General features: G+C 41.9%; 1 protein-coding gene across 1 annotated transcript in view; it reads right to left on the reverse strand.

Moving 5' to 3' along the window:
* Window positions 1-356: 356 nt before the first annotated feature.
* Window positions 357-22707, reverse strand: part of CXCL12 (C-X-C motif chemokine ligand 12) — an 81259-nt gene continuing 58908 nt past the window's right edge. The window contains exon 4 of the mRNA XM_083146131.1: window positions 357-2995. Coding sequence (XP_083002257.1) covers window positions 2980-2995 — 16 coding nt within the window. The 3' untranslated portion in view covers window positions 357-2979. The remainder of the gene's footprint in view (window positions 2996-22707) is intronic.

Below are 22707 nucleotides of genomic sequence, written 5' to 3' on the forward strand. Positions count from 1 at the left end.
TATGCTGCCTTTACTCTGTGTTTTGACAGTGTAATATTCCCCCATGCAGTTTGCGGCCAGTAATGACAAGTGCACTGGTACCCACTATAACTGTGCAGAGTTTGTATATTCTCCCTGTACTTGCGTGGGTTTACTCCGGGTAGTCCGGTATCCTCCCACAATCCAAAAATATACTGGTGGGTTATTTGGCTCCCATCAAATTGACCCTAGAATTTCTGTATGTGCGTGTACATGTGGTAGGGAATATAGATTGTAAGCTCCACTGGGGAAGGGACAGTTGTGAATGTTCAACTATACTCTGTAAAGAGGTTTAACCACGTTAATGACATTCAGAACATACTGCACATGACTTTTTTGAAAAACACACTACTTTATTTAGCATATATATATTGTTTACATGTATAAATGCATAATAAAAAATACATATATATTTTTCTTTATCAAAACGGAATATACTACAGTAAAAGTAAAAGAAATTACAAAAAGATAGAACAGATGTGCATAGTTGGAAGCTGCCTTCATGTTACTCGATTCCTTATTCACATTATCTGGGAAATCTAATGCATGGTGAAAGAATGCAAACACACACAAGGCAGAAATAACCCTTCACTGGAGAGCCTGCACCATTAGTGCAGGTGTGTATTATACATGCAGATCGATGTTCCCCTGCAACGCATCTATATATAAATATACAGCAGCTTGTGAGATCCCTATTACTGTTTTACGGAACTTTTCTAATAACATTCTCACGTGGTATATATTGAATTGCAGTATTACTCATAAAATCATAGTCTTAAGATCTACTTTTATAATGTAATAAATGTGTTACATTAAATATACCACTTTTTAGTATATATAAAATACCTCCCAACTTCTGATTGAATGAAATAGGGACACTCGAGTGGCCGAAAAGGGGGCGGGGCGTATGCAAATGAGGGCGTGGCTTATGCTAATTAGCCGCAACCTCATTTTCATACGAGAATAGACGCTGTGCGCATGCGCACAGCGTCTATTCTATTAGATTGGGGGGTCTCCCAACTGCCACCCCCCGCAGCGGGACAATGCCTGCAGCGGGTAGGACAGCGGGACAGGACCCGAAATCGGGACTGTCCCGCTGTAATTGTGACAGTTGGGAGGTATACTGTATATTCCTTTGCTATGAGTATGCTGACTGGATATTGCATGAATTCCTAGTGATCATTTCCTGAAATTACCTCTAATTTTTTAAGAAAAAGTGTCTGGAGTTTCACACATACAGATTGGTACAGATTGGTATAGAGGTATTCACATGCAGCCAAATCCAGCTGAATTCATTAGAATCTCTTGCGCCTCACGACACTTCAGCTCAGTGGCGTAGCCTGGTTTGGGGCGCCCCCCCCACCATTAATGCCCCCCCCGCCATTAATGGGGGACGCCTCCCCCCCCACCGGCCTCCCCACCCCAGCCGCCAGTGCCCATCTATGGAGGCTGTGCAATTATATTAAGATGTTATTTATTCGATTTTCTGAGCACCAAACACATTTTCAGGGGAATATAGGGTTAACGGTTCAGCTGTATAAAAATATACATTTTGGGTTAAATGTAATGAGTGCCATTATGTCAAAACACAGGTTTCAGCCACAGAATTAAAAGCTGCAATTTTAAAAACAACATTTCCCTGTTAAAAAAAATATTGCTGTTTATTACATTTGCTCTGATTGTAGATGTTGGTTGGTTTGTTTGCATTTGTCTGTGTGTCATTATTATTTGCCAGAGACATTCCAGATGCATGCAAGTCAGCAAAACGGGAGGATTGGTAAATTTGCTGACTTGTCTTCTCTGTGGTAGAATAACCTGCTCAGATCTTCCACAAACTCTGTGCCAAAGAGATATTTTGAATGTCTTAAATCAGTGGTTTTCAAACTGCAGTCCCCTGGGGTGCTTTGAGAGTCTTGCAGGGGTGTCTAGGCTTGGTGGTACAGGACCGAGCACATGACAGGTACCCACAATTTCCTTCAAATTTGGCAATAAAAAAACATTTGGTCTTAGAGGTGCCGTGAATAAAATGCTGACACTTAAAGGTGATGTTATTCAAGAAAGTTTGGGAACCACTGCCTTAAACCATAATGGAATGCTTAAATAATCAGACATTACTCTTAATGGGCCTGCCAGCTGAAGCTTACAGTCCACATCACAATGTTCTTCACTAAACAGCTTGGCTAACCATGTTTTGGAACCTGCCTAATAAGACTTTCCACTCCACATATACATTTAAATTAAAGTGGAATTATAGATGTAATTATGATGGGAACCAATTCCATTCAAAGATTCACCCCTGAAACACACATCTATTGCAAGCATTGCTTACATATACTGTATATATGCATATACTTAGTAAAGCTATAGGTAGATAGTGGTTATCCATACACTTGTGTTTGTGTTTATTAGTTCCATGCCAGTGTGACCCTGTACATTCTAATGACATATATATAGTTTGGTATTAATTACTCCTCTAAACTATCTGACTAATGGGGTGATCAGTATCACCCTTGACAGTAATATAGTTAATTCCTTCTTTGGATAACACAACTTAGAAGTGCAATATTCTTTTTTATATAGTAAGCAGAATTACACATTTCCTGTGCCCTTACTTTCAAGAGGTAAGTTACCAAGTCAAATACATTGCCACCTGTTGGTGTCCTTAAGCAATGACCACTCTCCACTTTACGATTTGGTAGATTTTGAAAGCCATCAGTGAAGACCCAAAGAGCAAACAGTGAGCGAAAATTGACTTAAAGTTCACAAATCAGTGCAACCATCCATTCTGCCACCAGTGCCAGAATGACAAGCATCATGTGTCTGTATCTATATATAGATATATAAAAAGCCCAGTATGTTCTAGAGTTCTGTGTGCAGCTGGAAGCTTATGGAGGGGTTGCCAGGAATTAGTGCTGGAGAATTTTCACAAAGTGTCCTCTGAGCCAGTATCCTAGGAGGAGTTTAAGTTTTCACCTTCCTGTGGATAAAGAAGAAATGATTGTCAGAAAAAGTTACACCTTCCAATCAAAACATATAGATGAGATTAATGGGTGTGGTATATTATGTCAACATTCAAAAGTATAATATTGATATTGCCAAAATGACATTGTGAATGTCAACAATGGTATTTAAAATAAACCTAAGTATAGGCCTAACTGAAATTGCAATCTAACCTTAAGTGCAGTTTAACCACAACCCTAATCTAAGGGCGGTATTCAATGAGGCTGATTCGCCAGGTTTTTATGGCGATTTTGTGCTGTAAGGCGAATTTTTGACAAAAACGGTGAATCACCCTATTTAATGACCAGATGGCGAATACATTTCAAGGTTTTTTTCGCCATGATTCACCGAGTAGCAATCGCTATCTTTTTATGGTGAAGTGGAATGTGAACTTTTAAAATAAAGTGTTTTGTTTTTTACAATTGGTGTAAAAAAAATAGGAATTTTATTCTGAGGAGGGGCATGTTATTTTTATTCATGTGCTGTAAGCACAAGAATATATATTTAATTTAAAAAAAAAATATTTTTTTTTTATTATTTTTTTACACAGACCAGCCAGCAGGGGGCGCCGGAGCTGAGCCGCTCATTAGATATGGTACTCTTTACCTAGCACGGCGCCCATCACGGGCATCGCGGCCATCGCATGCACTAAAAAACGGGTGCGACGCGATGGCCGCGATGCCCGCGATTTCCCATAGGGAACAATGTTAAAAGTGTCAATGGACGCGATTTTAGTGTTCAATGCCTCAATGCCCGCGATTTTTCCATAGGAAACAATGTTAAATGGGCCACAGAGCCCAAATAGTCCCCCTGAAGTCTGAAATGGCCCCCACAATTGTTAACGCCACCCCACGATCAACGTGAACCCAAAGCGTGGATATCCCCACTATCCACATCGGCGTGGAGTTGAGAATAGAATAGTGTGGCGAGCGCACGCGGATACCTTCACAGGTAAACGCGTCCCTTCGCGGGCTTCACAGGTGTCCGCGTCCGCTCGCCACGCTTCGGGCTCGGTGGCTCGCTGCGCTCGCCACACTATTCTATTCTCAACTCCACGCCGACGTGGATAGTGGGGGTATGAAAAGGTCGGAGGACGCGTACCGCCGCCCCTCGCGGGCTCGCTGCGCTCGACACGCTTCGGGTTCACGTTGATCGTGGGGTGGCGTTAACAATTGTGGGGGCCATTTCAGACTTCAGGGGGACTATTAGGGCTCTGTGGCCCATTTAACATTGTTTCCTATGGACAAATCGCGGGCATTGAGGCATTGAACACAAAAATCGCGTCCATTGACACTTTTAACATTGATCCCTAAGGGAAATAGCGGGCATTGCGGGCATCGCGTCACACCCGTTTTTTTAGTGCATGCGATGGCCGCGATGCCCGCGATTTTTTACCCCCGATGACCGCGATGCCAATCGCGGGCGCCGTGCTAGGTAAAGAGTACCTTAGATCAGTGGTTCCCAAACTGTGTGCCGTGGCTCCCTGGGGTGCCTTGGGACACATGCAGGGGTGCCACGGCTTGGTGGTCTAGGACCAACTCAAATTATTAATGGTTAATTATTTATGAGCAAAACCAGTGCTGGTAGCTGGCAATCATAGAATGTGTACCAACAGAAGCAAATCCTGCCCTTTACCACATAACTGCCACTAAAAATCGCATATAAACCCAATCTAAATAAAAAAAAATTGACCTAGGGGTGCCGTGAAAAAAAGTCTGATTCTCTAGGGTGCCGTGAATCAAAAAATATTGGGAACCCCTGCCTTAGATATTCATATATTCACTTCACCCGATCATTACATATGCAATGCAATCATTACACATTCATGTAGTAAATATACCCGGTCCCCTGCTGGCACCCCCGGGGGGCAGCCTGTGCTGCCTGGCACCCGGGGAGCCCAAATCCCCCCACAAACGTTCTGGGGCAGGCAGGGAGACTTCCATCTCCCTGCCTGCCACCGTCCTCAGGCTCCCTGCGGCGTCCGCCGCAGGAGCTCAAATTCGCCGGTCAGGGGCAGCGAGCCCCTGACTCATTGAATACCGGTGATAGGTTAATTTGAAAGAGCGCTGAAGAAATAAATAATTAATATGAATTATGAGCATCGGAATTAGTGGGGAAAAAAAGAGTGAAAAAATGTAAAAATATGGAATAAGATGACTAAGAGTGGTACCTGTAAAGAAAAAAGGTTAGTATAATGTTTACACCCTTTTGGGGACAAAAGGTGTAAACATTATACTAACCTTTTTTCTTTACAGGTTCCACTCTTAGTCATCTTATTCCATATTTTTTCATTTTTTCACTCTTTTTTTCCCCACTAATTCCGATGCTCATAATTCATATTAATTATTTATTTCTTCAGCGCTCTTTCAAATTAACCTATCACCACTTTACTACAAGAGCTGCTTAGACTAGCGCAAGTTTCCATTATTAAAACCAATCATTGAATACCGGAGCCGGCGAGGCTCCGGAACGCAGCGAGCAGTGGCGAATGTGCAGCGAATCCTAAACAGGATCCGCTGCACGTCGCCGGTATTCACATTGAATACCGCCCTAAGTCTTTCCCTAACCCTAATTACAGATTAACCCTAAGGACAGTATTCAATTATATTAATCGCTATGTGCAGTGAATCTTGTTTGGGATTCGCTGCACATTCGCCGTGTTCCGGAGGGCTGGAGCATTCACTGCCAGCCCTCCCTCTCCCCCTATTCAACTCCTGCTCACTGCCCCTGATGGCGGTTTTTAACCCCTCGGCGAATGCCACAGGGAGCCGGGGGGATGGCACAAGGCAGGGAGGTGGAAGCCTCCCTGCCTGCGCCAGACACTGTGGGGGAGGAGGGCTCCCGAGGACACAGGCAGTATAAGCTGTCCCCAGGAGGGTTGGCAGGGGATGTGGAGGAGGGAGCCACTGCGCTGGTCCCGCTCGTGCATATCTAATGAGCGGGACCAGTGTGCAGTGAATATGTAATGAGCGGTTCCCTCTGCTGACGTCATGTGTAAAAAAAAAAATTAAATGAAATATATATTCATGTACTGCAAGCACTGGAACCAAATAGCATGCCCCTTCACATAATAAAATTACTTTTTTACACAAAAAAAACTTTATTTTAAATAAACACCCTTTATTTTAAAAGACCACATTCCAGGTCACCTTTAAAAGAGGTCCAGGTGAATGACATCTTGCACAAAAAATGTTCACCTGTCTCTCTACAAGTAAAAATTTGTACCCAAAATAATGGAGCCTATTCAAATAATGTAGCATTAAATGATATGCCAATTTTTAAAATGTGTTCCGTAAATTACTGGAAAATTAAATTAAAGTCCCTTAATGGAAGAGAACATGCCACAATTTAAAAAAAAAAAAAAAATATATATATATATATATATATATATATATATATATATATATACATACACACACTATACTGTAAATCCATTCTCGTGAGTTACTAAATGCAATGCAATTGCTGCTTCATTTCATATGTATTCTATGTTTTGTAGAGTGTTATACCCTGTAGGTGTCACTGTTTCCACTGCTGACACATTGGACAGGCTAGGAGAAGGTATTGGACCAAGTTTTGTATGCTAACATCTTGTACATGCACTTTGGCAACATTTGTCATTGAGTGTAGTGTACATGCTATTGAAGTATAGCTATTATAATCCATTATCTTGTGAAAAAAGGTATATATTTTATGATGCCATGTTTTTGTATGCACTACAGCAGATATTTATATAACAAATATAACAAATTTAAATACTGGTTATTCCATACTTTTTTTTTGTTTATTTATTATACAATTATGCAATGTTCTTGCACAGAAAAAAACTCCATGTATTCTTCAATAGGAGTGAAGCAGCTTTTTTTGGAAGCACAATTAGTCAGAGAGTATAGTACTGTATGTCCACACGGTATAATAACCACAGTTTAAAAAAAAAAAAAGCAGAACCGATAATTGTTGGGCCAAATTTTAGCATAACTAGATAACAGAAAAGAAATACAATGTACACATCTAAAATAAATTACATACCACATTGATTCCACCTATAGATGTAATTTTTTCTCATTTTGCCCTAAAGGGAGGCAATTATACATTGGGCAGCGCGTGCACAGATGGACTCTTGTGTCATAAGTAGCAAAGGATTGCTCTTTTTGGAAGCACTGTCCTTTGTGTTTTTAATTGCTATTGTACATGTACAGATGTAGCGTCTGCCATTTAGCGGGGGTTTGGCGGTTGGATCACCAACCGCCAGCCCCTGGCAGCCGCCGGAAGGGGACGCGGGTGCACCCCTTCCAGTCGGTCCCAGCCACCTCGCCGTCGGTCCCCACCGAGTGCCCCCACCTCCCCGCACATCCCCTAACCCTGCCCGTCTACCTGAAGCGGAGACGGGCAGGGTGCGTATGCCCCGCCGCCCAGAAACTGGGACTCGTGTGCATGTGGGACGCTCGCACGTCTCAGTCAGATGGAGCACCATCTCGCCAGCAGGGGCATTCTGGCGAGCCCCTGCGCTGACTGATAGGCACGACATCTGTATATGGACATCATCAACGCCACTATGCACATGATAGGTAGCGTAATGTACCGCTTCCAAAAGGAGATGCATAGTACATCGAACCACAACATTTGAATTATTTGAATATACAATGCGACCATCTGAGGTGAGTACCGTACCTTATTTTTGATTACATTTTTTATTTAAAATGATAGACAGATGCAATGAAACTCTGCAGGCAGTGTACCAGGTAAGTTGGGCTTAGGCTTTAACCACATAGGAATTGATATAATACACTTACAAAGCAGATCATATACAATGGAACAAAGCTGGGCTGCTTGTATCAGGGCACTTTTTATCATACAAGGATGTACAAATGTCACAAGCCTGCCAGCGTCAGGTCCATGTAAATATTGGCACTGGGCAGCTGCAATTGTAGGGGCCTTCACACAGGATAGGAAGGTGGTCACACAATCAGAGCCTCCCAGTCTGCAGGCAGACAGTCTGTCAGTATGCTAAGAGGTGGATGGTTGAAGCTATTCAGAGTGCCGACAGCCATTCACTATAAAGTACAATAACTTGAAGACAGCCATGGTTAGTGTACACGAGCAATGCACTTTTGCCGCTTGTTTTTATGTACGTGGCTTTTAAGCTAAAAAGTTTCTTGACAAAGCCAATTATAAATTCAAGTATATGTTGGACTTCGACAAAGCCAATTATAAACTCAGACCTGATCGCACAGCTGTGAATTCGCAGGACAGGGGCTTAACGACAGACTGTGCATGCATACAGATCATAGCGCGCATGCAATAAAATCCTGATACTTTTTTGAATGCTGGCTGCAACCAAAGTTGATGGGCAGAATGCCGGCACTTGATGTTGATAACCGGCCCTTTTCTGGGAGTGTCAGGGAAAACACAGTGCCCAAGCATTTCAGGGGAATATTGTGAGGTCAGCTATGGTCCCAATCGGATTGCATCTATCACAGTACAAGGGAAATCCTGGGCTACGCAAAGACTGCACACATTGGAAAAAATAATAAGAAGGTGAGCATCTCATAACATTGAATGGCTGATCCAGCTAATTTTCACAAACCGTGCTAAGAAGTTCACAGGTTTGTACGGGGCAGGATTTCCCTCAGACTGTGCAGCGGCTATCAAATGGCTGGTTGTTCGCAGGGTGCTGCTATATTGTGCCGCATTGATCAGGTCTGAACAACCCCTATGAGACACAGTACAAAAGAACATTGGTGATATTTAATAGGATGAGAGATTCAGAAAGTGAGAGATTTGGTAAGAAATCTCCAGGGTTTTTTTTAAAAGCGGCAATCATTTACACTGCAAAACCAGTTTGATTTTGAAGTGTAAATAATTGCCGCTTTTTAAAAAAAACCTGGAGATTTCTTACCAAATCTCTTACTTTCTGAATCTCTCATCCTATTAAATTTCAACCCATATCTGTAAAACTGATTTTCTTCCAAAAAACTATTTTATAATGTGTATATATTTAATGTCAAATATTGCATACAGTACTAATAGTGCAACAGCAGAAAAAGAAAAACATGAAAAAGTGCAGAATAATTAAGAAGGAATTTTAAGAGAAATTCAAGTATTTTTCTAAATAAGAAATATTTCGGAATTTATTTTCCAAGACTGTGGCCTGCCCTCATCATTTAGAAAAGCATTCAGTGCACACAACATGTTGAATTCACCACTTTATATATTTCATTTTAGTGTGTTTATATGACGACACAATTTACACGTGTCTGTATATACATTTTACAGTTCCTATAAATGTTACAGGCAAAGGATGCGTGCTGTTAGTAAAGTATATTAGTGACGCTGTGTGTGGTATTGTCAATGATGTGCCTGTATAAGAATGTGTAATGATCTTCTATTTATAAATGGTTTATAGCTGTTGATTGATCCAATTATACTAGCTAAAACATGGCTGACAGAACTAGGCCACACTCCGGACGGTCTTGTGAAATGGCAATTTTACAGTGGGTGCCATATTATATATAAAAGCCAGATGTTCTCAGGTCTGACTTGGACAAAATGTTTCTGTGCAATTCTCACTTTAATAAACCAGGTTTTCCTGCAAACATTTCTGGTGACAGTAGCGCACACAGGGAGGGTTTCTGAGTACCCAGAAACCCCCCCAGGAGTCTTAGGGCCTTAGGTTGAAAGCTGAGGGTCCCCTCTTTCCATAGGTACAAGAATTTTAAAAATCGGCCCTTGGGAACCGGAGATATCTGACTTCAAAGCAGTGGTCCCCATCCAAGCCTGTTAATTGCTCTTCCCAGTCAGATATTTCAAGTTCTGTCTGACTTAGAGTTTTTTTGAGGGTATATTCCAAAAGCTGGGACTCTCCCTCTTTGATGGACACTAGAAGCTTGTCTCTACTTTTCCCAAAACCAGAGATATCAGCCTTCCAGCAGCTGGTTACTGCAGCAGCTCCACACACCTGGTATGTAGTTTTATATTCTCGTTGGCAGATTGCTCTGTCTCCTGAACTCTCATCGCCTAATCCCCAATACCATTTGGTAGGTGGGATTATCTAGTTTTTAATTACATTAAAATCTAAGAAATTTATTTCCGTGAACTGGAGATATCTGCAGTCAAGCAAGCTGTCCTCCCACCAGAAAATTATGAATAATAAGCCCACTCTACTATATACCCCTCCTCTGCATATTAAACATCCTCTACCACCCTGGAAGTTATGTATCAGGGCCCCTTCATTCAGCCCAATGCCCCCTTCTCCCACCCCATCTCCCACCATTTGTGCAGTAAAGGAGTAATTAGTGGAAATCACTGATCCAGGCGCTACATGCTGAGCAGTTGATATAATACCCCCCACCACCCGCGGGACATCAAAGCTTCCCCCACCCCTACCACTGGAGGATCGGTAGGGGCCCCATTACATTTCTATGCCCAGGGGTCTACACTGCTGTTTTATTATTATTATTATTATTATTATTATTATATTATTATTTATATACATTTGGTCTATCTATAATACTTTAACTGACCCGGCATATAGTGGGTCACCTAAGTGTCCATCTCCGTGCTTTTCTCCGCCCCTCTGGAAACCCCCTTCTGAAAATCCTGCGTTTGCCCCTGGGTGACATGTGAACATAGCTCTGGTAAACTCCAGGATGCGTATTCACATACATCTGTATTTTATTCCCTTGTACCACTCTGATATAAAAGTATACCTATAGGAGTCTGCTCAGAGACAATTCTATCACAAATGGAAGTTGAGTAGAGTTATAAAATTGATAGTAATCTATGCTTATTTACAGTACAATAAGGATAAAGTGGTTTACAAAAGAGGTATTAACTAGTGTGAATGCAAAAAAAGATGGCAATTACGAAATATAAGTAGACTCAAAATAATAATGACAAAGTGGAGTATGTTGTCAGGCAGAAAGAGGCTAAGGAGGTAATCAGAAGTTCAAAGGCACAAGCTGGGAAGAAAATGGCTTATGCGGGGTACACACCAGGACGACCCGCTCACGATGCACATCGTGAGCGGGTCGTCAGTGTCTCGTCCGACCCGCTCACGATGACGCGGGGGGCACGACCCGCTCACGATGTGCACCGTGAGCGGGTCCGATCCGATGGCGACCCGCACCCGGCTGTATGGTCGTCATTGAGATCCTACCTGCAGCAGGTAGGATCTCAATAACGACCGACCGACCCGCGGGACCGCGCATCGGATCGGTATCGGTCCACACCAGGTCAGAAAAGGGCCCAATCAGCACACAATCTACATCCAATTGATCGGAATTGGATCTAGATTGTGCGGATCGGGCCCTAGTCGTCCTGGTGTGTACCCAGCATTAGTCAATACGTAAAGGGGGAAAAAAAATTTCATGTATATAAGTGAGAGGAGAAAAGCAGATGAGGGAGAATAAGATTTAAAACAGAGAGTGCAATTCTGGTCAAAAGAGACAAGGCAATTACAGATCATGTAAATAATTATTTTTGCTTAGTATTCACTACAGAGATATAGGGGAGAAACCACAGTTACAGTGTGTTGTTAGAACATTCATACAAATAAGGCAGATACAGGGTCCTAACATAACTGTCAAAACTAAAAGTGGATTAATCAATAGGACCAGATGGGATACATCCATGGATACTATTAACAGAATTAACACAATTATTCAACCAGTCACTAGCTATAGGAATGAATCCAGAGGACTGGGAAATGGTGAAGGTCATCACACTGCACAAAAGTGGAAGCAACAAAGAGGCAAGCAACTACTGACCAGTGAGCCTTACAGTAGTATGGAAAATGATAAAGTTAATATTTAAAGTTTAAGAGAATAGTAGAATATCTTAAATCCAGCAATTTACAGGATCCCAAACAGCATGGATTTACTGGGGGGGGGGGTGACATGGCAAACATATCTCGGTACTCTTTACTTAGAAGGGCGCCCACGATTTTGATCGTGGGCATCGTTAGTAAAAAATCTCGGGCATCTCGGGCATTGAATGCACTAAAAAATCGGGTGCGATCAACCGACGAGATGCCCGAGATTTCCCATAGGGAACAATGTTAAATAACAATGTTAAATGTCTCAATTGACCCGATTTTCCTGTTCAATGCCTCAATTGACCCGATTTTTCCATAGGAAACAATGTTAAATGGGCCACAGAGGCCAAATAGGCACCCTGAAGTGTATAATGGCCACCCGAATTGTTAACGCCACCCCACGATCAACGTCAACCCGATGCGTGGCGAGCGCAGCGGTACGCGTCCTACGACCTTTTCATACCCCCACTATCCACGTCGGCGTGGAGTTGAGAATAGAAAGTGTGGCGAGCGCAGCGAGCCACCGAGCCCGAAGCGTGGCGAGCGCACGCGGACAGCTGTGAAGCCCGCGAGGGGACGCGGATACCTGTGAAGGTATCCGCGTCCCCTCGCGGGGCGCGCTGCGCTCGCCACGCTTCGGGCTCGGTGGCTCGCTGCGCTCGCCACACTTTCTATTCTCAACTCCACGCCGACGTGGATAGTGGGGGTATGAAAAGGTCGTAGGACGCGTACCGCCGCCCCTCACGGGCTCGCTGCGCTCGCCACGCTTCGGGTTGACGTTGATCGTGGGGTGGTGTTAACAATTCGGGTGGCCATTATTCACTTCAGGGTGCCTATTTGGCCTCTGTGGCCCATTTAACATTGTTTCCTATGGAAAAATCGGGTCAATTGAGGCATTGAACAGGAAAATCGGGTCAATTGAGACATTTAACATTGTTCCCTATGGGAAATCGCGGGCATCTCGTCTGTCGCATCGCACCTGATTTTTTAGTGCATTCAATGCCCGAGATGGCCGAGATGGGCGCCCTTCTAAGTAAAGAGTACCCATATCTCATTGACTTTTCTGACTGACTAAAACAATAGATAAAGGTGTGGCCATCAATGAAAAATATTGACACTGTCCCACATTGCAGACTGACAAATAGACTCAGATTCCAAACCCATGCTTTTAAAATGATGTGAATGTTCAAATATTCTCTTAAAGCGCTTCGGAATATGCGTGTACTACATAAATAAATGGTAATAAATAATAATAGTTGAATGGATAAGAATTTACATGATGGTTCAGAGGGTGTAAATGGCATGCAGAGGTTAAAGTTATATCTCTAACCTCATCTCCATTCATACACCCTCCCACCCTCTATGGTCGGCCGATGACTGTCGTCTCTCCTTTACCCTGATCACTGCTTCCCACGCTAGAGTACAGGACTTTGCCTGTGCTGCACCTCTTCAGTGGAACGCACACTGTCGCTCCATCAGACTCCCCCCAACCTTGCAAAACTTCAAACGGGCACTGAAAACTCACCTATTCACCAAAGCGTTCCCTTCCGCTGCATAAACTAGTCCTGAGGCTGGTTCACCTCTAATGGTGAGGTGTACCATTTTAACCTCCACATTGGCCCTGCACAGCAATTTTCACAAAAAAAGCATTCTAGTTTGCAGGGGGATGCCCAAAACCCTACCACTGGCCCTGCCTCTGCCTATTGGGGGTAGGGGAGGGGGGTAAATAGGTGGCATAGAGAAATGAGTTCCCTCACCTCTGCATGACCACTTTAAGTTCTGATGGAGTGCAGTTAAGGAAAAGGTTACAAGTGGGGTACCTCAGGGATCTGTACCTGGATCAGTGCTTTTTTAATAAGTTTGTTATGGACATTGCAAATGATGTCAAAGGGAAAATATGCATTTTTGTAGATGACACAAAAGTATGCAACTGTTTCACCAGGAGGGATAAAACAAATGATTGAGGATCTAGGTAGACTAAAAGGAACGGTCAGCTGTGCCGAAAAAAATTCAAATCATTCACTTGGGTCTCAAAAATCAGAAGACTAAATATCATATCAATGATGGGAACTACAAGTTGGAAAGGGAGTCACCATTTCAGATATCTTGAAGGCAGGTCAGCAATGTAGAAAAGAGATGAGAAATGCTAATCAGATGTTTGGTTGCACAGGGATGGAATCAGTAGCAGGAAAAAATAAGTAATAATGCCACTGTGTAGGTCCTTGGTACAGCCTCATCTAGATGAATGTCTTCAGAAGGATATAAACACATTAGAGACTGTACTAAGAATGGCATCTAAAATTGTGCAAGGTCTACACCAAAAAACTTACAAAGAAAGATTAAACTGATTTAATATGTCTTGATTGGAACAAAGAAGAGAAAGAGGGGACATGACAGAAACTTTGAAATATAAAAAGGGTTTAACAAGGTACAGGAGGGAGACATTCTTCAAAGGAAATAAGTATTAGTACATGAGGACTCATCTGAAACTGGAAGGAGGAAGGTTCAAAGGAAACTTAAAGAAAAAATTACAGAAAAGGTAGTAGATAAGTGGAATAGACAGAACAGCAATTTAAACATGATGGGATAGACATAAGAATATCCTTACAAAGAAATAAGGATCCCATAGGGCTGAAGTTACGATCCGGTAAATAATGGGCAGACTTGATGGGCCAAGTGGTTCTTATCTGTCAACTATTTATATGTCTAAAGGTTACATGTTGCTGGGTCAGACTGAAAATAGAGATCAAGGCATCAGATGATCCTAATCATGTTGCATCTATTCTGTTAATGGCTATCTCCTGTGAGGAGCTGATGTAGAGTTTGTATGTCCAGCTTGTAAAAACAGGACGGGACTAAGCAAGAAAGGTATTTGACTTGAGATGCATCCCTCTACTCTTCACAAGCATAGCATTGCCTATTAACATTGTGTGCTTTAATAAAGTCACTAAGAACAATTCTCAGTGGTAAGAGCTGACCTTTTCAATTATAGGATTTTCAGGTTTATGGGATTTTCTGTACTAAGTGCAAAAAAATTGTAGATGTGTTGGTACTTGTTTCCTAGCACGGCGCCCGTTGTGGTAGATCGCATACCTTAAGTTAAGGTAACTTAAGGTATGCGATAGACGCGATGGACGCGATTTTCTGTCAATTAAGTGGCTTTATTGCCGGCAAAGAGAAAATCGCGTTGATTGCATCCATCACATGCCATTATAATGGCATGCGATGGACACAATCAACGCGATTTTACATAGGGCTCAATGTTAAATTAGCTTTCAATGATAAAATCGCGTTGATCGCGTCGATCGCATGCGATGCGATCGACGCGATGGGCCAATGGGCCCAATTTTTGATTGTATATGCACCGTCATGGGTTTTAAGTATGTAATATGTCCCCCCATTGTTAACGCCATCCCGAAGCGTGGCGAGCGCAGCGAGCCCCGTGAGGGGACGCGTATACCTGTGAAGTTATGCACCAGAATGAAGCTTGTACAGATACAGGGTCGTATCTGTACAAGCTTCATTCTGGTGTTGGATCATTCTGTTGGATCTACTGATCAAATTTTATGTTTATGTATTATTGAACTGAAAGTTTTTATGTATTAATAACTGTAATAAATACAGATTTTTAACAGTGTGCAATTTCTGCGGTGAAAAAAACTGTATTGGGCGCACTCCTATTCCTTTTCTTGCTTCTATCTGTATCTGTTGTGCCTTTATTAACAGCAAGGCACTATAGAAGCGCTGCCCCCACACTAGCGCAGAAAAATGGCCACAAAACCCCCTTTGTTTTATAAATATATATATATATATATATATATATATATGCACAGGAATTACCTTAAGCCATCTACATTCCATCTACATTGCCATACATATAGGGGTACTGGACGAGACATGGTGTTACCCACAGAGCTCTACATACTGAGCAGCAGCAGCAGCATCACATACCCCTAGTTACGACCCTGTCATTTCCTTTTGTGTTTTTGTTGTATCCAACTGTACATCAGCCCTTGAATGTTTAAAGTTCGTTATTATGAATCATTTCAGCTCAAAACATGAAAAGCAAATACAAGCAGAGGAAATGAGGAACAAGCCTACATTTTATAGCAATATGCTCCAAACAGCAACCGGTCTGTTAGCATAATGGCCTTTTTAAACATTACCCTTGATCTTATCTCTGTTCCATTTGGTTCTACAAAGTAAGGTATGTGCCATAGTTATTGTTATAGATATCCTGCAAAAAGTTCCCTTCACTAGATCAGTCTTCACATAATGAGGGCTACATACGTGTCAGACAATTGACTTGTTGGATGGATAGTATTGGAAGAATTATGTCATTCTACAGCTGAGCCTATGGATCTTTCCAGGGATGGTGCAGGGCCGTCTTTCCCATTGGGCACGATGGGCAGTTGCCCAGGGGCCCTATGACCTAAGGGCCCACCCCAATGGGGAAGACAGCACTGTCCGTACACCCACTCCAGCCTGGGGTGGCAGCTCGGTCGGTCCTGTCAGTCATCCGCCCACTCTCCGCTGCCCGGCTCAGCCTCCTGCAGTGCGGACCCGCACCCCCCGCTGGATAGGCTTCGTCAGCTGACGGGCGCGTGCTCCGGCCAATCACAGCTTCGCAGCCTCCCGGGTACCTGGGGGAAGTGGTGCTCCGGCTAGCTGCACCTGGGATGTGGGAGGGCGTCCTGTGCTCCGTCTGCCTGACATCGGCTGGACAGTGTCTCGCTATTTGCCGGGTTGGTGGGACACTGAGATGCTGATTGGCTGAGAGAATTCAGTGGACACTGATTGGCTGAATTCTCTCAGCCAATCAGCATCCGGCCAGTCTTTTCAAAATCAGCAGTGCTTCCCGCCGACCCGGCAAATAGCGCTACAGCTCCCAGCCGCCGCTGCTCAGATCCCGCTGCCCATAGGTATGTGGTGGGGTTGTTTGTGAGGGGGGCCGTATGTGAGGGGGGGCCCGCGCTAGTGTTGTGCCCAGGGGCCCCTGACAATGTTAAGACGGCCCTGGGATGGTGGGATAGAAACAAAAGCAGTGGCAAGCCGCCAGTGGGCCATGCTATTATAAATCAGCATGACTTCCACTGTACTTGACAACAATTTTCCAAATAAGCTACTGTAAATCCAGTGAGCTTATGATTTCAATCAAATATGTTTACTTCCTTGTCTTTCTTTGTGATGGTACAGCCTAAATATGTAGAAATGCAATAAACATGATTTAAACGGTTACATCAAACTTCATTTTTCTTCACACATTTCCAATTCCAATGTATCTTGTACAAAAAAACGAAGACAAATTAACCGTCGATTGTGTTTCACCAAAATTGCCCTTTCTATGAGATGATATACTTTTAAATTACTACAACATGGAAAGCCTTGCAGGCTGCTTGCTTGGGTCATAAAGTTGGTGACCACAAAAATGTATCTAAAGCTTTAATGTGTAGTAATTATGCCTCAACCATCGCTTCTTGGCTTTTGGTAAGCTCATGGGGGGCATTTAATGAACCATGTATGTGCACAGCTGTTGCACACTAACATTGAGTACATTTACATTTTATAAGCGTGCTGCAATATTCATGTTCTGTCTACCCAGATCAACTCTGATTCCTTTCTATTTTGTTACACCTATACATAGGTTCTGTATGTATTTAGATTTTTGTGAGATCTAGGAAAGGGAAGGTCTGAGGAGTAAGAGCCGCATGGGGTGTCATGCCTCTGATTGTGCCAAAAATGTAATGTTGGGGGGACCATGATGATGGGAGTCACAGTAAACTGGAAATTGACTCTACAGATGGCATTGCCAACCGTGTCCAATAAAACACATTCCACACTAGTGTGCATTGTGGGTTAGTAAGATCTTCTTGTTTAATATTTCACATTTTAATGAGTACAAACAACCCAAATGAGTAAACTAAGAGCCATATTAAGACCCTTGGCAAGATACTGATTTAGCCCGAACCCCCAGATAAATCATACCCACCCTTATGTAATTATTTTATACATGCCCCAAACATTATTTTACCTTGTTCCGCTAATATGATGTAGTTATGCACAGAGAGACATTGGTGCTGGACTTTAAGGACGTACACTTACCCACCTTTTATTGTGCATGTGTTCCAGGTACACTTATCCCCTCGCCCCTCAATCTTTGTGTCTGCAGAGTATACTGTATACTCATTCCTCTACTGAGGATGGTTACCCACTTTACAAAGGTGCATTTCTGTACCAGGAAAACGCATCCCTGTCCTTCATATGAAGCTTCAACTTTCGAGGCCCAGTGGTTTACTTACTAAGATGGGAGTTCTGTTGAAGATGAGATGTTGCTATGGACAATCAATGAGATTCTATCTATTATCCCCTAGAAGGTGCTAAATAGATAAAAAGTAGATTCTGATTGGTTGCTATGGGCAACATAACATCTTTAATAGATCTCCCCCCTCCCCTCCTCCCCCGGCCAAAATATTTTAAGTTCTCCTGCGGTTTGCCAACACACATTTTTGAATCTTCTTCCTATGTTTTCAGAAAGGATTAAGTAGAATTTGTTTACTAGCATTTTAAAATAAGCAAAAGTAAATTGTATCCTAGCAAAATAAAAGGAGCAAATGCAACTGGGTGCTTATTATTACATATAATTATTAATTATTGATAGCCTAATGACTGTTATTACAGTACATTTCAATGTAGTCACCCAAGATGTAATATAATATTTTCAAGTATTTTTAAGTATTGGGAGATTAAAATTATATCAACCAGAAAAGTTAATAGGACAGAGTTTCACTATGTTTATTCCCTTGCATCTAAGACATTTCAGTAATTCTAACCTTCTGCTTTTGTTGTTATTATTCCTAGTACTTTCCGCAATCTGTATTCCCCTTCCCTTGCAGTAGCGAATTGCTACAAATGATGCACTGATTCCTTCCGATATTCATTTGCATGCCAGCACCCAAGATGCACTGGGGATTGCACAGCTGTATAGATCCGACTGCCTACAAGACTCGGCATCTGGCATCCAGATGAAACTTCATGTTATTAAAAGTTTTACTTTTTCCCATAACCACGTAAATTTAACCAAAAAGCAGCCAGTGGCCAAACAACAGAGAGAATGTCTTTATATAAGAATGATGCGGGAGGTCGTTAAAATTAAGGTTAAGTTGATTCCTTAACTCTTTTGTGTACAGTGGAAATAGCACTTGTAAAACTACTCGCTAAAACATAATTCATTTTTTCATGCATATAACCTCTGGATTTTTTTTATTTAAGTAATAATTATTTGTACTCTGCTTTAAGGGATTTGTTTTTGTTCTTTGAATTTGAATGCTACTTAGATGCTATTTAGACATATGGGGCTAATTACATTTAGAACGGAATTCTGTATTTCCATGTAAGTGCTGTGCCAACGTAATATAAACCATCATTTACAGCAATACAGACAGGCCAGGACAAAACAATATTCATTTAATCAACAATATTGCAAACAAAAGAGAGTGATGTAATAGAGAAAGCAAAGCACGTTTGATATATGATCTTTGTTTCACGTTGTGGTCTATATGAGAGCACACTACTGTAATTTGACAATAAACTCGTGTTGCTGTTATGTGATTTTGGAGTTCAACAATTATTCTACTATAGTTTTGTAAGGCGCAGTTTCAATTAAGTGTGAGTTTCTGACACTATCCCTCCACAGGATGTAGGAAAACATTACTTAATATTTCCTTGGGCCTTATAGAGGGCAAAGAAAAAATGGTAAGGTTCTACCATACAGTATAGAACATTTAGAAATGCTTGAAGCTGCACATAACAGGAGGGTCCGACCGATCCTTTCAGCTAATTGAATCTTCCCATAAATCTGCAGCTTTAGAGGGTATTCAATCTCCCGCCACTATTCCAGACAGGGGAAATAGCGGCGGGGACTTATTCAATGCTGTCTTCACCGACAGCATTGAACAGGGATCTCGCCAGAACGGACCCAACTTTAAAAGCAGTCAGTCCCGTTCTGCCGAGAACGGCCATGGATTGTCGAGCTCCCATCCGCATGGCCGTATCTCATGGCCACGCCCCCTGTTGACATTGCATCCTGCCTGCCGATTTCAAGTCGAGCCAGCCGAGAACGGGACCGGGCCCAACAGTCGTGACCCAGGGTTGAATATCTCCCTTTGTCTTGCCTTGTTTTCTTCATTCAAGTGCATTATGTAACTTACACAATCAGATTGACAGGTCACTGCCTTCAATAAAAGAAAATAAAAAAGTATTCATGAAAGTTCTGAAGTTAACAGTCCAAGAAAGAATGCATTAATGCGTTCTATCTGCTTAGCAGAGCAGTGAATGACAGGGGTACTCCCAATTGCACATTCACCATGGTACACTGCCGCCCAGCGGGACAGTCCCCCAGAAAATGGTATTGTCCCATGAAAATTGTGAATGTTGGCAGATATGGATTTCTATCTAAACTAAGAGTAAAGAAGTAAGAGCTATTTTAAGGTTCTCAGCTGAAGGTTGTGCTAGGCTTATTTAATGCAAAAGTGATGCATGGGAAGTGTATATACAAATTTTCAATAATGAATGTGAACATCTTCTCCTGGACTATGGTGTAGAGCAGTGGTAGCCAACCCTAGCCCTCGAGAGCTACCAACAGTTCACATTTTCCAGACAACCTAGCTGCTGCACTCATTAATCACTGACACATTTTAAAAGATACACAGATGGAGCTAATTAGCTCACTTGTGATTCTGTGAGGAGACCTGCAAAACATGCACTGTTGGTAGCTCTCGAGGACTAGGGTTGGCTACCCCAGGTGTAGAGCTATCAAAGCTTAGAAAGAGAGAAATAAAATACAAAAAAAATAAAATAAGCTCCTGACATTTTACATTCTGAGGTCCAAATTTATTAAACCTTGGAGAGAAATAAACTACCAATCTGTTCCTGGCGTTTTTTTAAATACAGCCTGTAACATGCCAGATAGTAGCTGATTGGTAGGTGCTTTCTCTCCCTCCACTTTATCTCTCTCCAAGATATGTTAAATCATCCCACTAAGTTATCAGCAAAAATGTATTGGTAAATGTTGACCTTGATAAGTACAGACTTTGACCATGGGACTATTGTTATTTAGGCTCTGATTACTTTACACAGCAGTATTAGTTCTTGCCCACGTGTGACCTTAGGTAATGCATGCACATTGCTGGAGGGCATGCAGTGGGGGCAAATCCCTCTCCTCAACGAAGACCTCCCAAATAGAGCTGAAGGACCAACGCCAGCTAAAGATGGCATTGAATCACTAATGTAAACTCCGAGAACTTCCAACTTTCTAAGTTCCTTAATAATTATTGGACCAATTACTAAAAACATGTGGAACTGACATTTTGCATGTGTAATAGGCTCAATATTGATGATAAATAGGCCCCAAAAATGATCACTTAAATAAAAATAAAATAAAAATTTTACACAGTTTTTAAAGTTTTATAGAATAAAGAAAAACTATGGTGAAACCACTTAATGCTTAGATATTTAGAGACATAAAGGGGGGTAATAGACTGGTTCTCTTTACATAATGGTATAAGCATTACTGAGGATAAGACTAAGGAAGAAGTTTTAAACACCTTTTTCTAATCAGTTTTTACTATGGAGGAGCAGGCAGAGAACTCTACAGACAGATATAAAGATATGAGCCCAGTAGAACTAAAAATAGAATTTACTGCAGGGGAAGTCCATAAGTGGCTTTGCAAGATAAAAAAAAAAAATCACCAGGACCAGACGGGATTCATCTGAGGGTTCTGGAGGAATTAAGGGAGTGTTAACAGATCCGCTGCATTTCATGTTCTTAAAATAATTTTCATTTGGAATACAAGTTCCAAGGGACTGGAGATTAGCGGAAGTAGCATTAATAATTAAAAAAGGGAAAGAGAGCACCCTGCAAATTATGGACCAATAAGCTTAACATTGGTCATAGGTAAGTTATTTGAGGGAATTTTGAGATGGTATCCTGGAATATTTAATGAGGAATAAAGGAATTCTAACCCTATAGATTGTAAGCTTGCAGCAGGGCCCTCTAACCTCCAAGTCTGTCTATTATTACCCAGTTTGTTTTATCACTGTCTACTATTGTAAGCGCAACGGAATCTGCTGCGCTATATAAGAAACTGTAAATAAATAAACTAGCATGGGTTTGGGCCGTTCATGCCAAACTAACTGAATTAGTTTCTATGAGGAAGCTAGCACAAACCTGGATAAGGGAAATGCGGTAGACATAACCTGAATTTTGCTAAATTCTTGGACATTGTGTCATATAAGAGACTGGTCAAAAAAAATGGATGAATTGGGACTAGGGAAAAAAAATTATACCTGGATAGAGAACAGAGAGTGGTTGTAAATGGTGCATTTTCAAAATGGATACCAGTATTAGGTGGTATACCACCTGGCTTGGCGCTAGGGCCTCTTCTATTTAACATATTTATTAATTATATAGACGATAAAATACTAAGCAAGGTGTCCATCTTTGTGGATAATACTAAACTATGTAGAATAATTTAAACAGATCAGTATGTCTGCATGCTACAGATGGACATTACTTCATGAGTGGGCAAATAAATGGAAAATGCAGGTCAATGTACAGTAGATAAATTTAAGGTCATGCATCTTGAGAGACATAACCAGTGAGCTACCTAAAATCTAAATGGGGTAGAGTTTGGCAAATCACATCTGGAAAAGGACCTAGGAGTACAAATAGATATCAAATGGGGTGCAGTGCTCAGTGTCATGGGGAAGCTACTAAGGCCAAAAGGGTACTAGACTATAAAAAAGGGACAAGATACTGTGGGGAAGATACGGTAATTAGGCCACTGTACAAAGCATTGGTTAGTCCTCACCTGGAA

Source organism: Crinia signifera, chromosome 6, assembly GCF_055691185.1.
Source record: "Crinia signifera chromosome 6, ASM5569118v1, whole genome shotgun sequence".
Lineage (NCBI taxonomy): Eukaryota > Metazoa > Chordata > Amphibia > Anura > Myobatrachidae > Crinia > Crinia signifera.